The 25,310-nt window shown below is 40.8% G+C and overlaps 1 protein-coding gene across 14 annotated transcripts in view; it reads right to left on the bottom strand.

The window, feature by feature from the left end:
- Positions 1–1,387: 1,387 nt before the first annotated feature.
- The window catches only part of ALKBH8 (alkB homolog 8, tRNA methyltransferase), a 72,892-nt gene continuing 48,969 nt past the window's right edge, over positions 1,388–25,310 (bottom strand). For all 14 annotated transcript variants that reach the window (XM_019469282.2, XM_053900542.1, XM_019469291.2 and 11 more), the window contains 4 exons: positions 15,915–16,066; positions 13,134–13,390; positions 3,462–3,611; positions 1,388–2,347 (listed from right to left, as the gene is read on the bottom strand). In XM_019469282.2, coding sequence (XP_019324827.2) covers positions 1,790–2,347; positions 3,462–3,611; positions 13,134–13,390; positions 15,915–16,066 — 1,117 coding nt within the window. In that variant the 3' untranslated portion in view covers positions 1,388–1,789. The remainder of the gene's footprint in view (positions 2,348–3,461; positions 3,612–13,133; positions 13,391–15,914; positions 16,067–25,310) is intronic.

Genomic DNA, 25,310 nt, shown 5'->3' with positions numbered 1-25,310 from the left:
CAAGAGACAAGTTCTGAATTCCTATGCGGCTTTTTCAACACCTTCCATTTTCTGCCTCTTCTTGAGTTCATGTATTTGCATCCTCTTTGAAAATCGCCCATTTCATCTAGATTTTAAAAGTTATTAGCAGGAGCTGAGCTTCACATTGCAATGTGAAGTTCTAGAATTTCTGTCAGAATAAAACTGCTTTTTTTTAGCCCCATAATTTGTCTTTTCATATCATGAACCTTATACATTCATCTGGAGGGAACAGTTATAATCTTGCAGTGAAGATTCCATGACAAAAATAATTGTCGTCTCATCACGGCCAGTTTCAGAAAGCTTGACGCTGGAAAATAAACATCTCAACAATAACAACAGACACAATTGTCTGGGCGTCATCGTTCACAGGAAGCAATTTTTCTTGAAGTAGTCTTAAGCATAACTGCTATAAAAGCGATGCATGTTTTATTTATTTTTTTTTTTATTTTTTTTTTTCAACGTTTATTTATTTTTGGGACAGAGAGAGACAGAGCATGAACGGGGGAGGGACAGAGAGAGAGGGAGACACAGAATCGGAAACAGGCTCCAGGCTCTGAGCCATCAGCCCAGAGCCCGACGCGGGGCTCAAACTCACGGACCGTGAGATCGTGACCTGGCTGAAGTCGGACGCTTAACCGACTGCGCCACCCAGGTGCCCCAAAACAATGCATGTTTTAAAAAGTACTTTCCTTTTGCGAGATCATTTGAGCTACGGTTGACTTTCTACCTTTGTTCTTCCTGGAAACTTGACCTGAGTGGTAAGTTGACTGAGTGTGAAGTATTTGGAGGCAAAAACTGCTGACCTTGCCCAGACTGGTACAAACCATGAAGGAACTGGAGACACCCGGTAGTGACAACACAGCTATGGCTGTGAGGCCATAATTAAGTCTGACCGACCATTCTAACTTTTGCTACTTAAACAAAAGAGTTATAAGAGCCCACTGGGGTTGCCTTTAACACCTGGTCAATACATCAGGAATACCAACTAATTCTCGGTAACCAACTACAGTCAGGATTCGTGGTTACCGCAGCCCTTTGGAAATGATCCTTTGTTCCCGGGGAAAACCTCCAAGTCCTGTTTCACTTCTCACTACCTGGCACATTGGATCAATTTCATTTGCATACCGGCTGTCCTTCTTCCACAACGGAAGTTCCAGGAGGGCAGGAGCTTTCACTCTTGTTCACAGCTCCACTCACAGTACTTAAATACATAGTAGGGGTTCTGTAAGTATTTGTGGGATGAACGATCTGATGGGCTGAAATTCTACTGAGCACCTACTACGTGTCAAGCCTGCGTTAGGACGGTGAGGGGGGAGAGGTTATCATCTGTGACTTTACAGAGCTAAGAGTCAAAGTCTTCAGACAATTCTCTACTGTCCAGAAATACTTGTTTATTAAAATGTTGTATGATTGCATCACTAAGATTCTACATGATTTAGTTCGCTGAGTAACCTTAATACCAAAACTTTGTCTTCAGAATGCTGCATGCTTACCCTGGGACCCCAAAAACTTCACAAACTACTTCAGTCACTTTTAAAATCCATCCCTATGCCTCCCTATTTAAGAGAACCGTTCCCACATTTATGGATAAAATGGCCATACTAGTAGCCCAAATGTATCCTAACTAATCTCTACTTCCAATTTTCTCTCAGGCGTTCTCCTTTCTTTGATTCTTTTCCACACATTTTCTCTTTAAAAAGACAGTAAATTTAGAGTCCTTTAAAAAATAAAGCTGAGCCTTTCTTTCCGGTGTGTATGTTCAGAGACGTCAGACCTTCTCAAGAATCACACACCAGTTCCCCTGATCGTAGTAGCTTCGCAGGACGCGGACGTTACTCAGAGTCTGGCAGGCGGCTTCCAGCTCCCCCTCACGGAACACGTGGTAGAAACGATGAAACACAGGACTTGGGTCATGGGATCCTCCCGGACCAAACGGCTCAGCAGGTTTGTCTTTCCCAGGGTTGCCCTTAAGGTGCCAGGGAACCAGTACGTCTTGAGAATGAAAAGAAGTCCTATTAGTGTGAACGGGGAGCTTGGAATTAGTAACTTCCCTTGAATTCCGCCCTCCCTCCTGGAAGTCACTGACGGAGGGCATTCGACAGGCTGGCTCCTTATGGCCTGTGTCAGGCACTTGCTCCACAAGCAACTCTGGGCCTGGCGTATCGCTGCTGACCTCCTCCTCCTTCCCCTGGCTCATTCTGTTTTCTCTAAGATACTTGGATTTCTTCTTATTATATTCTTGTTCCATTGCCCAGACATAAACGAGCGCCTTCCCGCCAGGTCTCAGGAGTCGAACGAGTTCTTGGAGAGCGGCTACTCTGCGCTCCTACGGTAAAAACACACATTGCCATTTATCAGCCAAGAGGAGATAGAGAGGAAACAGGAAGTTGGACTGGCGATAGCACTGCTTTTCATTACGATGAACAGCTCAGAAAATCTACCAAAATATAAATATAAAATAAAATAAAAAACAAAAAAGAAAAAAAAGAGACGGGAAATCTTCTGAGGGGAAAAAGTGTTGAAGAAATAAGGAAAAGGACATTTTTATTTGTGTTAATAAAATAGAGGCATAGAGGGTTTGCCACTTGGTTTTGTCCTGCGTTCAGTTCAGTCACAAGATGCGTGGGAACTGCTGGTAATGCCACCACAGGGCGATTTATAAAATTATCGCTGAGATTAAGGGAGAAACCACCCACACACAGGAAAAATAAGATTCTGTTTTCTTTTAAGAAAAATATAAAATATTAAATTCACTTATTTTTTAAAGTTTATTTATTTATTTTGGGGGGGGGGAACAGTGCAAGCGGGAGACGGGCAGAGAGACAGGAAGATGTGGAGGTCGATCCCACGAACCATGAGATCACGACCTGAGCCGAAATCAAGAGTCAGACACTGAACCAACTGACCCACCCCAGTGCCCCTAAATTCACTCATTTTAAAATTAGGGACCTGTGTGCCTAACTAAAAGCATGAGTAACGTACCACCAGCAGCTAAATACCAGAATTTTGAGAAGAAAAGCAGAATGGGAAGTAGAGGACGCAGGCGTCAGGGCTGCGGAGAAGGGCCGGGAAAGGCCGGTGGGGCACGGACAGAGAAGAGGCTCAGAGGCCGAGGAGAGACTGCTGGGGAGGCGCAGGGCCGATGAGCGCCTCCAGCCCCTGACAGCCAGAGCGCCGTGGCCCCGGATTCGAGGACACAACGATGAGGAAGGCTCAGGGCGGGTGGTGGGCGGTGGGCAGAGGGCAGAGGCCCACCGCAGCGGGGCACCTCACCTCCTTCCACGCGCTTTCTCAGCAAAGGGGGCAAACCACATAAGAGGAAAGAGAAGGGAAAGAAAAGAAAAGCTAAAATAGGGTCCACGTGGGTGAAATCCATGAGCATTTCCTGCCACCACAGCCACAAGGTCTTGGAGAGAGAGAGAGAGAGAGACAGCACTCACCGCTGTTGCAAAATGGTGAATAACAGCAATGGAGACACAGGCATCACAGGCCCCGCCGCGGATGGGCACGGCCAGCGCGTCGCAGACGAAGGCCTGGAAGTGCCGCTCTCGACAGATGTCCACGAGGCTCTGGCTCCGATCACAACCGATCTGTAACAGGCAGAAGCAGCGAATCTCACAACCCCTTGTTTAAACGTCATGGGAAATTAAGAGCACTGGGCTTCTTCATTACCATAAAGTGAGGGCGCAGACCTCGTATGCACCGTGAAGCGGGGTAAAGCCAGGGTTTACCAGTTCTTACAGCCGGCACAAAGTCAGATTCCGTCGTGTAGAGGGCAGCTTTTACTATCTTACCAGGTACCAGACTGAGCTCAAAGTAGCGAACGGAAAGAAAACGACTAGTATAAAGATGGCAGCAGTAGAAATGGAAAGGCCTAACTGCCCTCTAATCGATCACCCACCTGGATCCTTATGTGAGATCGCACGTATAAAAACGAAACTATTCTGTAAACACAGACATTCGGTCCTTTGTGGGGACCTACAGATGTCCCTCATCACTACACCAACGATACTGTGCTGGCCCAGATAGCAAGAAGGTGGCTGGGATTTGTGCCTGCTTCTTTTTACTTTTCAGTACATATTACTGTACAATCTGAAAATAAAACCCCAAAACAACAAAAAAGTAAAATAACTTATTTCATTTTTTAAAGCTATTGAGTCTTGTTCTGCTAAACACCTAACCCATATAAATCAGGAATGAAGTGCTGAACTCAAAATCTGTCAAGCGCTATCTAATTACACCTTGCAGTCTAAGCGAACCGCCCCTAGGGAAAGGCAGCATGAAGGCAGCTCGCAGCCTCCCTTCATGTCCCTGGGCGGGGACCTCACGTGCCTTTCTGCCTGTGTCTGCTTCTGCGGGAAGCATCTGGGCACCTCGGCAGCCTCTCTCCTCTCTACTTTGGTTGTTACTGTTGTGTTCAGTTTTGCTGTTTGATTCTGAGGGCACCATGTGTGTGCACACATGTGTGTGCATGTGTGCGTGTGTGCGTGTGGAGGGGAGGGAGAGAGCATGTACGCAGTGTGCACATGTGAAATGAGGGAGGACAGGGAAGGTGGGCAGGGCATCAGAAAGGTTAAACCACTAATTAATAATTATCCCCAGACAGTTCTTTACTCACTCTCTACGAAAGAGAAAAAGAAATGTGAAAGCAGGTTTCATCAGATAGCAGTGGCCACCTCGACCTTGTGTTTACTCATCTGAATTTCTGATGCAGTGAGCACTGATTGTTAGGGTTCCCTTGGTCTATGTGAGAATAAGGAGCATGAGTCCTCATGTCAAAACAACTCTTTTTTTTAAGGGTTTTTTTTTTTTTAACGTTTTTTCTTATTTATTTTTGAGACAGAGAGAGACAGAGCATGAACGGGCGGAGGGCCAGAGAGAGAGGGAGACACAGAATCGGAAGCAGGCTCCAGACTCTGAGCTGTCAGCACAGAGCCCGGCCAGAGAGAGAGGGAGACACAGAATCCGAAGCAGGCTCCAGACTCTGAGCTGTCAGCACAGAGCCCGGCCAGAGAGAGAGGGAGACACAGAATCCGAAGCAGGCTCCAGACTCTGAGCTGTCAGCACAGACCCCGGCCAGAGAGAGAGGGAGACACAGAATCCGAAGCAGGCTCCAGACTCTGAGCTGTCAGCACAGAGCCCGGCCAGAGAGAGAGGGAGACACAGAATCCGAAGCAGCCTCCAGACTCTGAGCTGTCAGCACAGAGCCCGGCCAGAGAGAGAGGGAGACACAGAATCCGAAGCAGGCTCCAGACTCTGAGCTGTCAGCACAGAGCCAGATGTGGGGCTCAAACTCATGGACCGCGAGATCATGACCTGAGCTGAAGTTGCATGCTTAACCGACTGAGCCACCCAGGTGCCCCTCAAAACAACTCTTATTAAGTTAATGGACACTGCCAGGCTACTCATACTTAATATGAATTTGCTCAATTTCTAACTGATATTAAACAGCTTCTATATTCTATCCCAGAGCTGCATTTATTTTTGAAGCATAATAAAAGGTACCACACTAGAGGTAAAATATAGCAATTTCCCTTTGATATATTTTAAGACAAAAAAGTCCCAGGGTGCCTGCGTGGCTCTGTAAGTAGAGCAACTGACTCTTAGTTTGGGCTCAGGTCACGATCACGTGGTTCGTGGGTTCTAGCCCCACATCAGGCTCTGTGCTGACAGTGTGGAGCCTGCATGGGATTCTCTCTCTCCCTCTCTCTCTGCCCCCCAACCTGTACTCACTCGCTCTCTTTCTCTCTCTCTGCCTATCTCTCTCTCAAAATGAATTTAAAAAAATATGAAAAAGTACCAAGGGCCCATTAATAACAGGGGCCCAATTCCCAAATGATTGCGGTCTTTTTTTTTTTTTTTTTTAATTTTTTTTTAACGTTTATTTATTTTTGAGACAGAGAGAGACAGAGCATGAACGGGGGAGGGTCAGAGAGAGCGGGAGACACAGAATCGGAAGCAGGCTCCAGGCTCTGAGCCATCAGCCCAGAGCCCGACGCGGGGCTCGAACTCACAGACCGCGAGATCGTGACCTGAGCCGAAGTCGGCCGCTCAACCGACTGAGCCACCCAGGTGCCCCTGATTGCGGTCTTTAACTATGTAAGATATGTTAAGTGCTTTATTATTCCTTGTATTTATTTTCACCCATATTCTATACCACTGAGCTAGCAGTGACAACATCAAGATGACAACACCACTGAAGTAATATGCATATTACATTCTAGAGTTTGCCACTGTTTTGATAATAAAATTCAGTTCACGGAATCATTAGTTTCAAGTATGTCCGACCCTGACAGATTGCTATAAATCTAGCTGAAAGTCGACAGGAAAAAAGTGCAACTTTACTACAGAACAAATACCAGGAGATAGAGCTCAACATGGAAAGAAAGTTATTACCCAAGAACCACAGATAAAGCAGAACACGGAGAAGAGCAGCCAAATAAAACAAGAGGAAATGTCCCTCTTCCCGTTGCCAGGCTGCTACCGTTACCTGTACAAAGTGCCCCTGTGTGGCAGTGTGAGGGATGGGACAGTCTCAGTCACAAAGCATCAGGTGTAGTGTATACGTGATTCGTGCCTGGCTCAGTACTTTCATCCTGCACTTAACTGGCCTGAGTCTTTCATATACTACAGCCAAGTCATCACTATCTTTTTCTCTTTTCTCTTTTTAAATTTCCTTAAGTTTTTATACCAAGGATAGTACCCAGTACTTGAAATTCTCCTTAATGATGTTGCATAATGTCAACAATATGACAGAAAATGGCCTAATTATAAATACTAGCATTCATTAAAAGACTCACGTAAAGCTCTGTTAATGCTGTATGGCAGATGGAGATCAATGACATAAAAACACATACAGGTTGGGCTTAAAATGTGTGCTTATATTCCTCTATACTTAAAAAAAATTTTTTTTCACTTATTTTTTTTAAGTAGTCTCCACGCCCAGAGCGGCGCCCTAACACAAGTCTTGAACCCACGACCCTGAAATCAAGATGTGAGCTGAGATCCAGTCAGACACTTAACCAACCGAGCCACCTAGTGCCTGAACTTGTTTATAATTTTTAAAATCTCCAACAAAACGTTAAACCTGCAATTCTGGAAGGGCTGGTAAAAAAAAAGAAAAAGTATTCAAACTAGTAATCAAAGGGGCAAACTAGAAAACAAGATCTCATTTTTCTCCCTCGAAGGTATCAAAAATATTTTAAAACCACAGTACACCATGGTGACGGCAGTAACAAAACTTGCTCTCAAAAGTGCTAGTGAGGTTACAAATGGACTCCACCCATTTTCAAAAGCAGTTTGGCACACTGCTTTTCAAGGAAGATAAAAATGTTCACAACTTTTGACCCAATAATTGTTCTTCTAAAAATTCATCCCCAAAAAAGAAATCATCCAACATATGGAAAAAGCTAAACAGGATTTAAAAAAAGGGGGGGGGGCTTTTACTGGGGCACCCGCCAAATCTTTCAGCAGATTCTCTGTGCTAATGTACCCACCGCGAAGATACACCCTGAGTCAGGTACTGTTACTACACTGCAGATGAGGAAACCTCCTCTCAAAGCGCGTAGGTAGTTTGGCTCAAGTAAGATAGTTAAGCGGCGGAGCAGAGATTTAAACCTGGGTGTCTCACTCCAAAAAGCCGCGTTCTTCCTTCTTGTCACAGTGTTTCTCAGGGTAGATTCTCGTTACTGTGTTATTTATAACAACTTCACACTGAACATGAGGAACCATCAAGTAAACTCAAAGAGCATCATAAAGTCCGGGAACCATGTAAGGCCACACAGCAAAATGGAAATATGAAGCAATACAAATGAGTTATTGAGCTGTACACATACTCATGACGATATAAACATTACAGGAAAACACTGGAACGATCTTTCTCACAACAAACTGGTTTATTAGGGTGTTAAGATTATAGGTAAACACCTTTCCTTCCATCTTCGGAACTGCAGCTACATTATTTTTATTACTTAGAAAATACAACATTTTTAAAACTACTAAGAAAACAAGCAATTACAGGGAGATCAGACGGGCAGTACACAGTTGAGAGAGCCAGGGAAGAGTCAAAGTCAGTCCAGTACAGTGAAAACAGCACTCGGAACTCGCGAGCTGAAGTGTGGCTCCAGCAGTAACTAGGCGAACAACCTAGGAAAGCCATACGGTATCTCAGAGCTTCTGTTTCCTCATCATAAAAATGCCTACTTCTCAAGGTTCATATGAGAATCAAACAAAATGATGTAAACTAAATATTTCACTAACCACAGCAGGGCTATGCAAATGCTATCATTATTATTATATGGAAAAAAGAGTGGACAAAAACTCGCATCCCAGAGTCTAGATACAAAGAGAGATCCTTGTATCCTCAAGGTACATTACTCTGGGTGAAGGCCCACCCACTTTGATGTTGTCGCATTTCCTTCAAGATTACACAACACGGCATTGTGTATACTCTGCTTTCCATGTAAGAAATTGAGGGTGAATTCACAGGTTTGCTCCTCACCATTCAACAAACCATTAATAAGCTTCTATCACGTGCCAAGTAAGTGGACAACAAAACAGACATGATTTCAGGGCACCTGGGTAGCTCAGTCGTTAAATGACTGACTCTTTTGATTTGGGCTCAGGTCATGATCTCATGGTTCGTGGGACTGAGTCCCACGTTGGGCTCTGCACTGAAGGCACGGAGCCTGGTTGGGATTCCCTCTCTCCCTCTGTCTCTCCGCCCCCTCCCCCCTCCACATAAATTTTTTTTTTTTTTTAATTTTCTAAATCTCTCTTAGCAGAATGCCACAGAGTACAGACTGTGCAGCTGGAGATGAGGCTCCAATACTTGTCCTGACACCATGTAACCATGAGCCTGTCATAGCCTGACTGAGCATTCGGTTTCCCATTTGTAAAATGGAGGGAGTAATGCCAGTCTCCCACATTGTGTGAGAACACACAGCACAGCACTCAGCTCACGGGAGGAACCTGTCGATGTTAATATCCCCTCTGTTCTTTCCTTTATTGGCGTAGTCAACAGTTAAAACACAAAACCAAACCAAACCAGAAACGTGCAGAAGAGGTTTATATAAACATATCTCCAATTCTTCTAATTATAAATAGGTTCCTGGAGTTATTCTTATATTTGCAATCCAGACTATTTAAAGCAACCAAGAAAGTCCCTACAATGGATGAGTCAGGCTGAGCTCTGGGTGCATACTGTCTCACCTCTTATTGGTACTATTATAAAGGCAATAAATCTCTTGAAGGTCTCAAGTTTTGCTTACAAAATTTAACTCTGAAAATAAAGACAACAGCTAGTGCTGATGACAGAAATGAACAGTAACCGATGATGTTATAAAAAATGAAAAGCAGTTTATAAAAGTATCTACAAGAGAGCCTAAGCTACTATTTCAAAAATGCACTTTAGGGGCCCTGGGTGGCTCAGTCGGTTATCATCTGACTTTGGCTCAAGTCATGATCTCAAGGTCCATGAGTTCTTGAACCCCGCATTGGGCTCTGTGCTGACAGCTCAGAGCCTAGAGCCTGCTTCAGATTCCGTGTCTCCCCCTCTCTCTGCCCCTCCCCCACTCATGCAGTCTCTCTCTCTCTCTCTCTCTCTCTCTCACAAAGATTAATTTTAAAATAATAATAAATAAATAAATAAATAAAGTGCTTTATTAAGGAAGTATGTACTAATAATATTAATGACTTTTTAAATTCTGAGACTATCCTATGTTTTAATACCTAGAATGAATGTCTCAGGTCACATTTCCTCATGAATGTCAAGAAACATACATATTTTCAGGCTCAAAGACAGCTGCTCAAAGTACATTCAAATACACAGGTTGGAGCCTCAGCAGCTTACAAGAGCAGGCTCCCCTATATTGTATATAATTTCATTTCTGGTGTAATGAAAACTGTAAGTCCAACCAGACTTGTACCTTTCATTCATTCACTGAACCAACACTTACTGAGCCTTCCCGAGAAGTCAGACAGTGCCGGAGGCTCTGGGAATAGCAGACAGGAAGGAATACACGCGGACAGCCACTGATAAAATGAATACGAGCAATGGAAGGTAACGGTACTTGTGGGTTTCCCACTCTTCTAAATATATTCCTTCTCGAATAGCTTCAGATTTATACCTCAGTTTACCAAGAAGTCATTTTTCTCAATTGTAACAGGATAATGTTATCATCATGACTAAGTCAGTGTGGTTGACTTCAACCTAGCTTCTTGGTCACAAATGCTGCCTGACTAGATAAAGTTAAGGGTTATCATCAAGAAAGTGCAAAAGCAGGGGCGCCTGGGTGGCTCAGTCAGTTGAGCATCCGACTTCAGCTCAAGTCATGATCTCGCAGTCTGTGAGTTCGAGCCCCGCATCGGACTCTGTGCTGACAGCTTGGAGCCTGGAGCCTGTTTCAGATTCTGTGTCTCCCTCTCTCTCTGTCTCTCCCCCACTCATGCTCTGTCACTCTCTCCGTCAAAAATAAATAAGCATTAAAAAAAAAAGAAAGTGCAAAAGCAGAGCTCATTGAGAAACATTTTGGACAGTGCCTTAAGATTACAAAATCAGAAATATCACTTTGATTTTAAGTGGCATATCAAAACCTACTTCTTCAACATGAAAAAACATAATTCATTCGATCTTTCTCTTTATAAACTAAAACTTCATCTAAACATAATGACAATATACAACTACTAACATTTTATCGTGATGAAAAGCTATGCTTCTATCTCTTAATGCACAAACCTTTCCTCAAGCACAGGAGTAACTTACTTTGTTGACATAGGTGTGTGATGTCAAGGATGAGGTGCAAACACATTACGCACAATCTGATGTGCTACAGTAGCCCGTGTGCGTAGATGGCTCTCATTCTCCTCGCCTACTGTCCTCACTCTAGTCCTCCCTCCCTAGTTTGAGAAAGGGAAGCTTCAGTCCTCCCAGAGCAGCGCTGATGTATTTATAATAATGCACTAGTGCAGGGAGAACTTTCTACTTCCCAGCATAGGAGAAAAAAAAGTCGACCTTAGAAAAAGGAAATTACAGCAACTGAAAACAGAAACCCTGGCATAAGAGACAGGTGAGTTCAGATTCTGGGCCTAGCACTGTAACCTCAGTCACATTTTTTAATCTACTTAAGCTTTAGTTTCCTCAACAGTAAGCACCAATAAATAGTAACCTTTATATTTTCCTACTATGAATAAAAGCACACTAGATTTGGCATCAGAGGCATGGGTTTAAATCCCAGTTATATTCCCTAATTCTACAACATTAGGGAAGAATACAGTCCGTGAGCCTCCGTTTCTTCATTAGTAAAAAACCAGATGAAAATATCTGCTTTACAACCGACAGAATCGGAGAAGATATTTGCAAATGACATATCAGTTAAGGGTTAGTATCCAAAATCTATAAAGAATTTATCAAACTCAACACCCAAAAAACAAATAATCCAGTGAAGAAATGGGCAAAAGACATGAATAGACACTTTTCCAAAGAAGACATCAAGATGGCTAGCAGACACCTGAAAAGATGGTCAACACCACTCATCATCAGGGAAATACAAATCAAAACCACACTGAGATACCACCTCACGCCAGTCAGAATGGCTAAAATTAATAACTCCGGCAACAACAGAGGCTGGTGGGGATGTGTAGAAAGGGAACCCTTTTGCATTGCTGACGGGAATGCAAACTGGTGCATCCACTCTGGAAAACAGTATTTTCCAGAGTTTTTTTCCTCAAAAAATTAAAAATAGAACTACCCTATGACCCAGCAATTGCACTACTAGGTATTTACCCAAAGGATACAGGAGTGCTATTTCAACGCAGCACATGCACCCTAATGTTTATAGCAGCACTATCGACAATAGCCAAAATATGGAAAGAGCCCAAATGTCCATTGACAGATAAATGGATAAAGATGTGTTGTGTGTGTGTGTGCAGGTATGTGTATGTATATGTGTATATGTGTGTGTGTATACATATATATACATGTATATTGCTGAGTAATATTCCATTGTGTGTGTATATGTGTATATACATATATATACATATATACATACATATATATACACACACACACACACACACACACACAATGGAATATTACTCAGCAATCACAAAGAATGAAATCTTGCCATTTGCAACAACGTGGATAGAACTAGAGTATATTATGCTAACTGAAATTAGTCAGAAAAAGACAAATATCATAGGACTTCACTCATGTGGAATTTAAGATACAAAACAGAGGAACATAAGGGAAGGGAAGCAAAAATAATATAAAAACAGGGCGGGGACAAAACATAAGAGAGTCTTAAATACAGAGAACAAACTGAGGTTAGCTGGAGGGATTGTGGGTGGAGGGATGGGCTAAATTGGCAAAGGGCATTGAGGAGGACACTTGTTAGGATGAGCACTGGGTGTTATATGTAGGGGATGAATCACTGGATTCTACTCCTGAAATGATTACTGCACTATATGCTAACTAAACTGGATGTAAGTAAATAAACAAACAAACAAATAAATAAATAAATAACAGGATTAAAAAAACCAGAAAATACCTGCTTTAACTTTCTCATATTTAGGAGGATCAAAGCAAAGAAAATGGCTTCTATAAATATCCTTTCCAGGGGCACCTGGGGTGGCTCAGTTAGGTGTCCAACTCTTGATTTCCGCTCAGGTCATGATCTCATGGCTCATGGGATTGAGTCCCATGTCAGGCTCTACGCCGACAGCACAGAGCCTGCTTGGGATTCTCTCTCTCTCCCTCTCTCTCTCTCTCTCTGCCCCTCCCCCACTTGCAAGCTCTTTCTCAGAATAAACATTAAAAAAAATGTAAATATCCTTTCTAACCTGTAGAGTTTTACAGATATAAGATAGTATTACTGATAAAATAATCTCAGGAAGCAAAATCTAAGGAAAGAGAAGGGGGAAATTACAAAATAATGGCATGCATGCCCACAAATTCTCGGGGAATAAATAAGAATGAGTGCTCATTAATTTTCCATCTGTTGGTTATAACTTTTCTGTAATGGCCTAATCAACAAACAACATTATATCATAAGGCAGAAGGTGCTAACAACCCTTACAAATAAAGCAAAAGAGAGCCAGAGGCAACAATTACTTGCCATATATAACTCCTTATTGATGCCAAGATACTTTCCGTTTCCACAGCCAACATCAGCCACTAACGAACCACGGGGCAAAGCTTTCAAAAACTCCACCACATGCGGCCAAGGGGTATGTCGTGTGCTGCTGAAGTGCCCAGCAATCTCCTCATAGACTCGGTGGACATACTCTTGCTCCAGTTGTGAGGCTTCTCTTTCGCTCTCTGGAAATGATGGGGGGGTCGCCTTCATCTGGCTGTCACAAACCAAAGGGTAACCTAATGCAAAAATTAAGCAATAAAAACCTTTCATTTTTATCCAACTGATTCATAAGGTATCATGTTTTCTTAAAAGAACAAGCAAATCAATCCAAATTTGGTGACGGGGGCTAAGCAGGCTCTGATTTATCAGTTTAAAAACAGCTGGTACCTAACAAGTCTAATTATATGTGCAAGGGTCTAACATACACAGAAGGGGAAAAATCCATGTGCGACAGAAATGACTGCAAGTCTGCAGGCCATATAATGCAGGTGCCTATCACCTCTCAGGATTAAGGGTCCTCTCATTCAGGAAAGCTTCTGATGGGCCTGGCCCAAACAGAAGAAATTTAGCTGAACTAACATGATGTAGGGTTTTTCTCTTGGTGGGCAGAGGAGATAGGACTTGTGGGGCCCTCAGACCCTCAGAAAAACAAGCCCTAGGAGCAAAGGGCATCATTTGGTAATGATCACAGGCATTTAAACGAGCACTCTTTGAAACAGTTTATATGTGTGTTCTCAGTTCTCACAGGAACATCATGAGCCGGTACTATTGCATCCACTTTACAGATGAGGCAACTGAAGCAGAGAACATCAAATAACAATCCTCAAGCAACAAAGATGGCAAGTCGTAGAGCCCGAACTGCACCCAGCCGGTGGGAACGCAGGAGCCCACATTCTCAGTGACTACAGGTGTCACCTCCTTCAGTCGAATCAGCAAACTCCAAGGAGAACACCATCAAGCCAAGATGACGAAGGAAATTGAGGATACACTGTTATTCTAATTAACTGAATTCTGAAGTTGTCCTTTGTTCTCTGCAATCATGTCTAATACTCATTTTAAATCCTTGTCTGTTCTGTGCTGTCCTATAATTTCCCTTTATCTTCGGCCAAAGTCCATGATACACATCGTTTTATTCTGGGAAGTAAAGGAAAAAGGAGTGGTGTCCCTGGAGAAACCACAGTCAGGACAAAGGAAATAATCAGAAATCGTGAGGCAGCTAAGAATTGGGCTGCAGTGTTCACGGCTTCAGGAATTCTCCCTGCCTATAGTTAGAGGGTGCTGAACCTTGAGCAATGGGGCAGGAGATAGCTCATCTATGCTAATGTGTGAGGTGGAGCTCTAAACAGTTTATGTGGACGTTTCGGAAAAGGGCAGCCACAGAAAGCCTGAGGGCTCTAAAACGTACGTGTGAAAACAGACAGGTTACCTTATCTTGGTCACATCAGAATCCGACACAATATACATTAGAAGTATCCTAAACTGATCTTAGAACGTTTTTATTCTCTCGGAAATTATGAACATCTAAGTTAGCTAAAGGGAGGAGCAACCCTTATCCTTAAAAACCCACACATTTTGACAAAGAGTGTCTAAAAGATGGCCTTGAACGTGAAAATCATCTGTAAACTGAATATACATTCAGAGCTTCTACAATACGCCTTACATTTAATTAATGTCCACAACAAAGAAACATTTGCATAAGAAAACTGGCTTGCCTTTCCAACTAGACTTCAGTTCCTGGAGAACATGAGCCATGCTTTATTTTTCAGTATCTTATAAAACTACTGGCAGTTTATGGGGCGCCTATCTGACTTCAGCTCAGGTCATGATCTCGCAGTTCGTGAGTTCAAGCCCCGCGTCGGGCTCTGTGTTGACAGCTTGAAGCCTGGAGCCTGCTTCCGATTCTGTGTCTCCCTCTCTCTCTGCTCTTCCCCCGCTCATGCTCTCTCCCTTCTTCAAAAATAAATAAACATTAAAAAAAAATTTTTTTTAATAAAAAAATAAATAAAACTACTGGCAGTTTAGACACTCAACAAATACTAAATAAGCTTTTTTTTTTAATTGATAAAAATTTTGATGTTTTAAGGTAGCAATGACACTTTTAGCAAAAGAAACAAAAATCTGAAGTTTCACTAGATATCAAATATAGCAATTTCAAGTTTTCTAACAGATACTATTTACAAAATAAAAGGGATTTTTATTCACTGAGTCTAAGAAATACAGGTCATGATGTACTTGTATAGATAAGTAGAAATAACATACTCCTGACATGTTTTTGAGCACTTCTTTTATTCCTTTCTAGATTTCCAAACTGACCAAAACACAAACCACTGTTTATCCCCCTAGAGTTACCTACTTACTAAGGAACAATCTGTCATCTCTAACTTCCTCACTGGGTTAATGAGAAGTAATTTAGAAACAAGACAAGCTGTTTCCAATAAAAACTATTTTTGTATAACTGATATTTTAATGTCCTACAAGTGTGACTCCAATAAATAAAATATTTATTCGTCATCCAACTATGCTCAATTATTATATTTAGGAAAAATAAAGATGAATAAAATGCACTCCCTGCCTTCAAGGAATATAAACTCTAATGGGGATGGGTTAAGAAAAATCTACATTAAGTACAACACTAAGCAAAATATGGAAAATACCCTTAGTGAAGTTAAGACCGAGCTCTCCTTGGTTCTAATGGGACTTTAAAAGATTTTTACACTTGATTTACTCCATTGTACAGTTGAACCAAAATTATATACTTACTACAATTACAAGGTGTTTGCCTCACTTTCCTAAATGTAAAAGATGTCCTTATTCCCCTCTTGCTTAAAGTTAAGTCTCCAACATCACTGGTGATAATTCCACTTTTGTGACCCTTGGATGCTTGAACAGTATCAAATTTTCTGGGTGTGATTCTAAAAACGACAGTCAAAATCATTTATTTAACATTGCATTCATAAAAGTATTTCAGGTCCTTTTAAAAACAGTAAGGGAACAGAGCAAATTTAGAAGAATTTATTGCAAATATCTACTGGATTTCCTGAATTGTTAAGCATTGTAGAGAAAACAAAAAATAGAAGTCTCTATCTTTTAAAAAGTTATCCTCAGGGTAATCATATTAAAAGAATGTACAACTAACAAATTATTCAAGAGATACAAACAGAATAACTAATATTTAATTAATACCAATTATGAGAGAAAAAAGTAAGGAACAGATGGAGCAAAGAGGAAACAAACAGTAAAAAAAAAAACAAAAACAACAAAAAAAACCCATTTAAATCCAATCAACAATTACGTTAAACGTAAAAGGACTAACATATCCAACTAAACAAAGAATGTCAAACTGGATTAAAAAAATAAAGTCCAACTCTATGTCAATTATAAGAGATGCATACCTTAAAATAAGGACAGATAATGGTTGAAAAGAAAGACTGAAAAACAGGATAGAACAGCACTTTCAACAATAGCCAAATTATGGAAAGAGCCTAAATATCCATCAACTGATGAATGGATAAAGAAATTGTGGTTTATATACACAATGGAATACTACGTGGCAATGAGAAAAAATGAAATCTGGCCATTTGCAGCAACGTGGATGGTACTGCAGGGTATTATGCTAAGGGAACTAAGTCAGGCAGAGAAAGATACCATATGTTCTCACTCATATGTGGATCCTGAGAAACTTAACAGAAGACCATGGGGGAGGGGAAGGGGGGAAAAAAAAAGTTAGGGAGGGAGCCAAAACATAAGAGACTCCTAAAAACTGAGAACAATCTGAGGGTTGATGGGGGGGTGGGAGGGAGGGGAGGCTGGGTGACGGGTATTGAAGAGGGCACCTGTTGGGATAAGCATTGGGTGTTGTATGGAAACCAATTTGACAATAAATTTCATATTAAAAAAAATTTTTTTTTAAATGTCTTTTCCACCCTGAATTATACTGGGGTCTTTGTCAAAAATCAACTGATCTTATATATGTGGATGTATTCTGCCCCAATGGTCTGTCTATACACCAACACTATACTCTTTTGATTATGTAGCTTTAGTAAATTTTAAAAACTGGGTAAAATAAATCCTCCAAAACTGTTCGTCTGTTTCAAGATTGTTTTGATTATTCTAGACCCTTCCTATTTCCTTATAAATTTTAGAATCTGCTCATCAGTTTATATAAAAAGAGTCTTAAGATTTTAATTGGAATTACACTGAAACATTAGATCAACTTGGGACAACCTCTGAACAATATTAAGTTTCTATCCATGATCATGGCATCTCTATCTCTTCGTTCTTTCTGGTCTTCTTTAATTTCTCTCAGCAGTGTTTCATAATTTTCAGTGTATATGTGTTGCATATCTTTTGTTAAGTTATTCCTGAGACTTAAAACTTTTTTTTAAAAATGTTTATTTATTCATTTTGAGAGAAAGAGTGGAAGCAACCTGGGGGAGGGGCAGAGAGAGAGAATCACAGGTAGGTTCAGCACTATCAGCACAGAGCCTGATGTGGGACTTGAACCCATGAACTGTGAGATCATGACCTGAGCCAAAATCAAGAGTCAGACACTTAACTGACTGAGCCACTCAGGTGCCCCAAGATTTAAATCTGAGGCCAAGTTTTCTGCTTGATTTACCCTAGTAATTTTATCTCCCTATAGAGGTGGGTTTTACATTCAGAGAGAATGTGCTAAGCCTCAAAGGTCTGAGCAAATTATACAAAAGCATAATTTTACACTTAATGTGTTGATTTCTCTTTACTAAGAGCCAGATACGTTTTTTCTACATACCTAAAAAAGAGAAAGTTCAACTATATCATTAAAATGGATTTGATCCTCAAGTGAAAATAATGTATTTCAGCTCTGTTTTCATTTTGTCACTGTTATACTGTTTCTTCAATTTGTTGTTAGAACCAGAATTCTCAAAAGGCAATAAAAGCAAAAATAAACAACTGGGACTACATCAAACTGAAAACCTTCTGCACAGTGAAGGAAACCATCAACAAAATGAAATGGCCAGCTACAGAATGAAAAAAAAAAAATTTCAAATTATATTGGTAAGGGGCTAGTATCTAAAATATATAAACAACTCCTACAACTCAATAGCAAAAAAACAGTCCATTTAAAAATGGGCAGAGGATCTGATGAGACGTTTTTCCTAAGACATACAGATAGTCAACAGGTACATGACAATGTGTTCAGTATCACTCATCATCAGGGGAATACAAATCAAAACCACAATGAGACATCACCTCATACCTGTTAGAATGGCTCTTACCAAAAAGATAAATTACAAGTGTCGGCGAGCAGGCAGAGAAGAGAGAACCCACGTGCACTGTTGGTTGGAATATAAACTGGTGCAGCCACTGCAGAAAACAGTATGAAGGTCCTCAAAAAATTAAAAGTAGAACTATCATATGATCCAGCAACTTCACTTCTGGATTTTTTGTTTCCAAAGGAAACAACTTGAAAAGATATCTGCAGTCCATGGTCACTGCAGCGTTACTTACAACAGCCAAGACTTGGAAACAACCTAAGTGCTCATCAATGAATGAATGAAGAAAACGTGTGTGTGTGTGTGTGTGTGTGTGTGTGTGTGTGTGTGTGTGTGTGTGTAGGGGAGAGGGAAGGGTAATGAAATATTACTTAGCCATAAAAAAGAAAGAAATCTTTCCATTTGCAACAATGTAAATGGACCTCGAGGGTACTATGCTAAGTGAAATAAGTCTGGCAAAGAGAAACAAATCCCATATGATCTCACATATACATGGAATGTAAAACAAAAACAAAGCAAACTTGGAACACGTGGGTGGCTCACTTGGTTAAGCATCTGACTCTTGATTTTGACTCAGGTCATGATCTCACTTGATTGTGAGATCAAGCCCTGCACAGAGGTCTGTGCTGAATGTGCGGAGCCTGCTCGGGATTCTCTCTCTTTCCCTCTATCTCTGCCCCTCCCCCACTCGTGTTCTTTCTCACAATAAATAAATAAACATTGTTAAAAAACCTTACAGGTATGCTGAACAGACTGGTGGCTGTGGGGCTGGTGGGGCCGGGCCAGGGTAGGCAGAGCCGTGTAAAATGGGTGAAAGTGGTCAAAGGTACAAATTCCCAGTTACATAAATAAATCCTGGGCATGCAGTGTATAACAGGGTGACTACAGTGAATAACACTGAACTGTATATTTGAAAGTTGCTAACAGTTAATCTTAAAAGTTCTCATCCCAACAAAAAAAGCCTGTAACTACATGTGGTGATGGATGTTAACCAGACTTACTGTGATGATCATTTCACAACACATACAGATAAAGAATCATTATGTTGTACACTTGAAACTAACGCAATTTATATGTGAATTATATCTCAATTTAAAAAAGAATCAGAATTCCCAGGCTAATATCTTTTTAAACCACATCATAATTAACTAATTCGGGTACTAAAACGAAGTATTTTACGGGTCTTGATGCTATTTTAAAAAGAATTTTATTTCAGGGGCACCTGGGTGGCTCAGTTGGTTAAGCGTCCCACTTCAGCTTAGGTCATGATCTCGTGGTTCTTGCATTCAAGCCCCACATCTGGCTCTGTGCTGACAGCTCAGAACCCGTAGCCTGCTTTGGATTCTGTGTCTCCATCTCTCTCTGCCCCTCCCCAATTCTCTCTCTCTGTCTCAAAAGTAAATAGATATTTTTTAAAATTTTTTAAGTATTCTATTTCATTTTCCAAAAATTAATTTTTGAATCTTGACCTAGTATGCTACAACTTTACTATATTCACGGTTTAGTTCTAACATTTGTTTAGATTTCCTAGGATTTTCCTACATCCACAATCATAAAGAGTTTTACTTCTTCCTTTCAAATCTCAATAATCTTTACATCTTTTTCTTGACCTACTATACTATGTAAAACACCCACTATAATATTCAATAGAGGTAGTGAGAGCAGACATCCCTGCCTTGTTCAGAATCTTAGGAAAAAGCATTCCATATTTCACCATTCAATAAAATGTTAGCTGTGGGTTCCTCACAGATAGCCTTTATCCGACTGAAGATGTTTCCTTCTTGTCCTAGTTTGCCAAGTTTTTATCATGAATGGATGCTGAATTCTGTCAAATACAATTTCTGCATCAATCAAGATGATTAAATATTTTTTTTCTCCTTTGTCCTTTTAATGTCATGAATTACACGTTTTGGTTTCCAAATGTTAAACCAATCTTGCAATCCAGGGATAAATTCTACTTGGTCATGATGTATTTATATATCTCATACAATCGGATTTTCTAATATTTTTTAAGAATGTTTTCTCATCTCTGTTATGACAGATATTGGTCTGTAATTTTCTTTTGTTGTAATGTCCTTGACATGTTTTCGTGTCAGGGTAATGCTGGTCTCATAAAACAAGTTAGGAGAGTGGCTCTTGGAAAACAGCTTGCACTGAAGGCAATTTTTTAGAAGCAAAAGCAAGCAATCATTGCCTGATTTTATATGATTGTTACCCTGATAGCTGAAAATGATTAAAGCTATGGTATTAAATGCAGTCAAGATATTTTAGTACAATGAGTATCTTGAAACTCTTATTAGCAAGTAAATTTCTCTATTGAGGACTAAGTAGTTCTCTGTTATGGCTCTTTTTTTTTTTTTTTTTTTTAATATGAAATGTATTGTCAAATTGGTTTCCATACAACACCCAGTGCTCATCCCAACAGGTGCCCTCCTCAATGCCCATCATCCACTTTCCCCTCCCCTCTACCCCCATCAACCCTCAGTTTATTCTCAGTTTTAAAGAGTCTCTTATGATTTGCCTCCCTCCCTCTCTAACTTTTTTTTCCCCTTCCCCTCCCCCATGGTTTCCTGTTAAGTTTCTCAGGATCCACATAAGAGTGAAAACATATGGTATCTGTCTTTCTCTGAATGACTTATTTCACTTAGCATAACACTCTCCAGTTCTATCCAGTTATGGCTCTTTTAAGTCAATTACTTCACTTGCCTACAATTAAAGCTTAGACAAAGGCCAAGCAATACTTAACTGCTTTTCTGAGATTTTCCACAATGGGTAATCCATAGGTTAAGAATAATGAATTCTTAGGGCTTTTGGGTGGCTCAGTCGGTTAAGCATCTGACTTCGGCTCAGGTCATGATCTTGCGGTTCATAGGCTCAAGCCCTGCATCAGGCTCTGTGCTGACAGCTCAGAGCCTGGAGCCTGCTTCAGATTCTGTGTTTTCCTCCTCTCTGGCTCTCTCCTGCTTACATTCTGTATGTCCCTCTCTCAAAAATAAATAAACATTTAAAAAATATTTTTTTAAAGAATGAATTTTTTTTTTAATTTTTTTTTAACGTTTTTTTTTTTTTTTATTTATTTTTGAGACAGAGAGAGACACAGCATGAACGGGGGAGGGGCAGAGAGAGAGGGAAACACAGAATCAGAAGCAGGCTCCAGGCTCTGAGCCATCAGCCCAGAGCCCGACGCAGGGCTCGAACTCACGGACCACGAGATCGTGACCTGAGCTGAAGTCGGACGTTTAACCAACTGAGCCACCCAGGCGCCCCAAGAATGGATTCTTTAAACAGTACTGAACATCCTTTTTTTCCTTCTGTACTCAAATTATAATCTAGTTGAAAAAATCTTAAATAAAAAGATAAAAACATTTTTTAGATTTAAATAATAGTTCAATAGAAGAGACATCTCAAGGATCAAACAATCTTTAGGAGTTTAAGGGAGAAATTATTTCAGGCTAATGTACCCAGAAGTTTTATAAATTATAAAGGAAGTCAAGGTTGAGCTCTATTTTAAAAACAAAGGAAAGGAAGCCTACTGCGCTGAGGGCTGGCGCAAGTGGAAAGGCTAGAGGGTACAGAGGGCACCGTATAAATTCGGAGGAAAGAGAGCAATCGAGTCCAGCTGGACCATCAAGGTTAAGGGCACAGATCCTGAAGCAAGACTGCCTGGCTTCTCATCTTGGCTCTGACACTTAATGGTTCTATGACTCTGTACAAGTTCCATAACCTCTTTATGTTCCAATTTTCTTTAAAAATGGGACAAAGCATGGAACAAACTTTCCACTGCGACAGGATGAGTTAACTCAGCAAACTGTGTGAAACTCTAAGCACAAGGCCAGCACAAAGAAAATGCTCCAAAAGTAATTTAAAAGAAGAATCAAAGAAATGTATAAATAAGGGCCTCCCCAGGTAGTCAAATACCCTCATGAAGCAGGTGGGCTTGTTTAGAAATGTGTCATTTGGTGGGGTGCCTGGGTGGCTCAGTCGGTTGAGCATCCGACTTCAGCTCAGGTCAGGATCTCACAGTCCGTGAGTTCGAGCCCTGCGTCGGGCTCTGTGCTGACAGCTCAGAGCCTGGAGCCTGCTTCGGAGTCTGTGTCTCCCTCTCTCTCTGACCTTCCCTGTTCATGCTCTCTCTCTGTCTCAAAAATAAATAAACATTAAAAACAATAATAATAATAATAAAAAGAAATGCGTCGTTTGCCGTTAAACACATTGGAATTGTTTCATTTCAAAACAACAAAGTGTTCTCTTCCACCCATTCTAGCTTTCCATTCTCTACTTGTAACACAGACGAGATCTATTTAGTTTTCAGGTGACTCTGTCACAAGATAAACACAACAGTGCAAGCACAGTGGTAAGTGACAGGTGATGCTCAGCCTCAGTGTGGGGAACCACAGAACCACGCAGGAACTGCAGAGAACTTGAGAACGTCCGCCTCATCTAAAGAAGGCCACTGACTTAATAAAACCATGGCCAAGGGCTGCTAGGGCCCATTGTTGTCACATTTACCAATTTTCTTTTTTTTTTAATTTTTTTTGTAAATGTTTATTCATTTTTGAGAGACAGAGAGAGACAAAGCATGTGTGAGGGCAGAGAGAGGGAGACACAGAAATCTGAAGCAGGCTCCAGGCTCTGAGCTGACAGCACAGAGCCCAATGCTGGGCTCGAACCCATGAACTGTGAGATCATGACCTGAGCCGAAGTTGGATGCCCAACTGACTGAGCCACCCAGGAGCCTCACATTTCCCAACTTTCAAAGGACGCTGAAGACTCAGATTTTTATGTGAAAGCACCTGATTTTCTTATGTACACAATTTTTTAACATGCTACCACACATACCACCACTACCCCAGCCAAAGAGAACACGCCTGACCACTACATCTGACCCACGTGCTGCCCATCTGCCGTAAAGAGCATGGTGACTAGAATAGGAAATCTGAACTAGATCAAATTAAGAATTTGTAAGTAACATTTGAGGGCAGACATAACTGCCCTCTGGTCAATCTTGCAGAGATAACTCCTCTTAACAATGAACAGCACAATATACATTGGATGAGAAAATAATGTGATCAAAATGATGTTTAGGAGAATTAATCTGTACCATCACCCAGAATAGATTAAAACATGTTTATAACACAGGCTTATGAAAAGTCATTTTTCATTTTGTATTTGCTGAAATACCATTGCTCTGAAGTTTAAACGTTACCAACAGAAAAAAGGTTAAACCTAAAAAAAAGAAAATGTGAATATTCTCAAAATTCTAGGAATACTTGAAGCCATTGGATCACCTCACCTTTTTCATTTACTGTTAAGTGAAAATATTTTAGATGGCCATGAAAAAAAAATCAGGTAAATTTAAGCCTCACTGCACAAAATCAGGCCATCCGTTCTTATGGTTCACATTCAATACAGGTTACAAATTCATTTACATGTTCATTTCCTTGAATTCTTATAAAAATGAATCAGTTAAAATCTTCAAGCAGGACATTATTAGTAAGTGAAGAACCCAGCAGTATTTTAAGTAGAATATAAGTAAATTTTAATGGTATGATGTCTCCCTTCTCAAGACTAAAGATATATTCTTATCAAAAGTGCATAAACCCATTTCTTTGAGATTAGATTCAGTTAAACAAACTCAAAGTGAGGGACATTCTAGAAAACAACTGGCCCCTTAAATATGCCAAAATTATGAAACACAGACAAGTTGAGGAACTGTTTCAAATTAAAGAAGACTAAAGAGAACTGACAAGTTAGCATGTCATAGACAGAGTCCCAGATCAGAGGGGAAGGACACTGTGAACTCACAGACGGATCCCAGATCAGAGGGGAAGTGTACTATAAACCACTAGGAAAGATCCTCTGCTTGACCAAACTTTAGTTGGCCTTCTCTGAGCCTGATTCAACCCCATCCTTGGGCAAGAGCCCAATTTTAGAAAGAATCCTGCTGAGTCAGTTTAACCAGAATCCCCCACTCTAGATATCTGATTGTCCTCAATAACCAAACATATTCCTCACTCCCCAACTGGCACCCCCAGGTGACCTCTGATCTGCAAGCATCCTATGTGGATTTAGCCAGAAGTGCCCCCACCCCCGGCCCCCCGCTCTGGCCCCATCACTGACGTTTCCTCTTCGTAATTTTCCCCCTACTGATACTGCCCCACCCCCATCCCAGCTCCTTGGCTATCAATCCTGACTTTTCCTTGTTGTATCTGGAATCCGGGCAAATTCTATACTGTGGTCCCTTTTCTCCTACTGCAACAGTTTGAGTAAAATCTGCTTTTGCTACTTTAACTACTGGCAGTCTTTGACAGGACTGAACTATGAAGTACAACCAGCAAAATCTGTAGATGGTTTGTATAAGACTGTGCTAAGAGTATTTTTATCAATGTTGAGTTTTCTGAATTTGAGTTGCACAGCAGCCTTCTATCATAGGGTTTGGCAAACTTTTTCTGTAACAGGATCAAATAGCCAATATTTGAGGCATAGAGGGCCATGTACAGTTTCTGTGACATACTCTCTGTTGCTTTTGTTTCTTACAACCCTTTAAAAATGTAAAAACCAAAATAATAATCACAATCATAATAATCCTAAATTTAAAAAAAAAAATAAAAATAAAAATGTAAAAACCACTCTTGGCTCAAGAGCTGCACAGAACAGGCTATGGGCTAAATCTGGCCAACAAGCCATAGGTTGCCAACCCCTGATGTAATAAATATATTTGCTCTTAGGAAAACTGCAATGAGGCATGGAAGAGTAAAGGATCATAATGTCTGCAACTTGTTCTCGAACGACTCAGCAATAACAATAATAATAATGATAATATGTACAACAATATGTACACACGGTAAAATGTTCACAAATGGTAAATCTAGGTGAAAGGTGAGGGGAGTTCATTATACCA

This window comes from Panthera pardus, unplaced genomic scaffold (genome assembly GCF_024362965.1).
Source record: "Panthera pardus isolate Hobbes unplaced genomic scaffold, ASM2436296v1 HiC_scaffold_12, whole genome shotgun sequence".
Taxonomy (NCBI): domain Eukaryota; kingdom Metazoa; phylum Chordata; class Mammalia; order Carnivora; family Felidae; genus Panthera; species Panthera pardus.
Note: the sequence above shows the minus strand (reverse complement) of the source record. Positions and strands in the feature narration are given on the sequence as shown.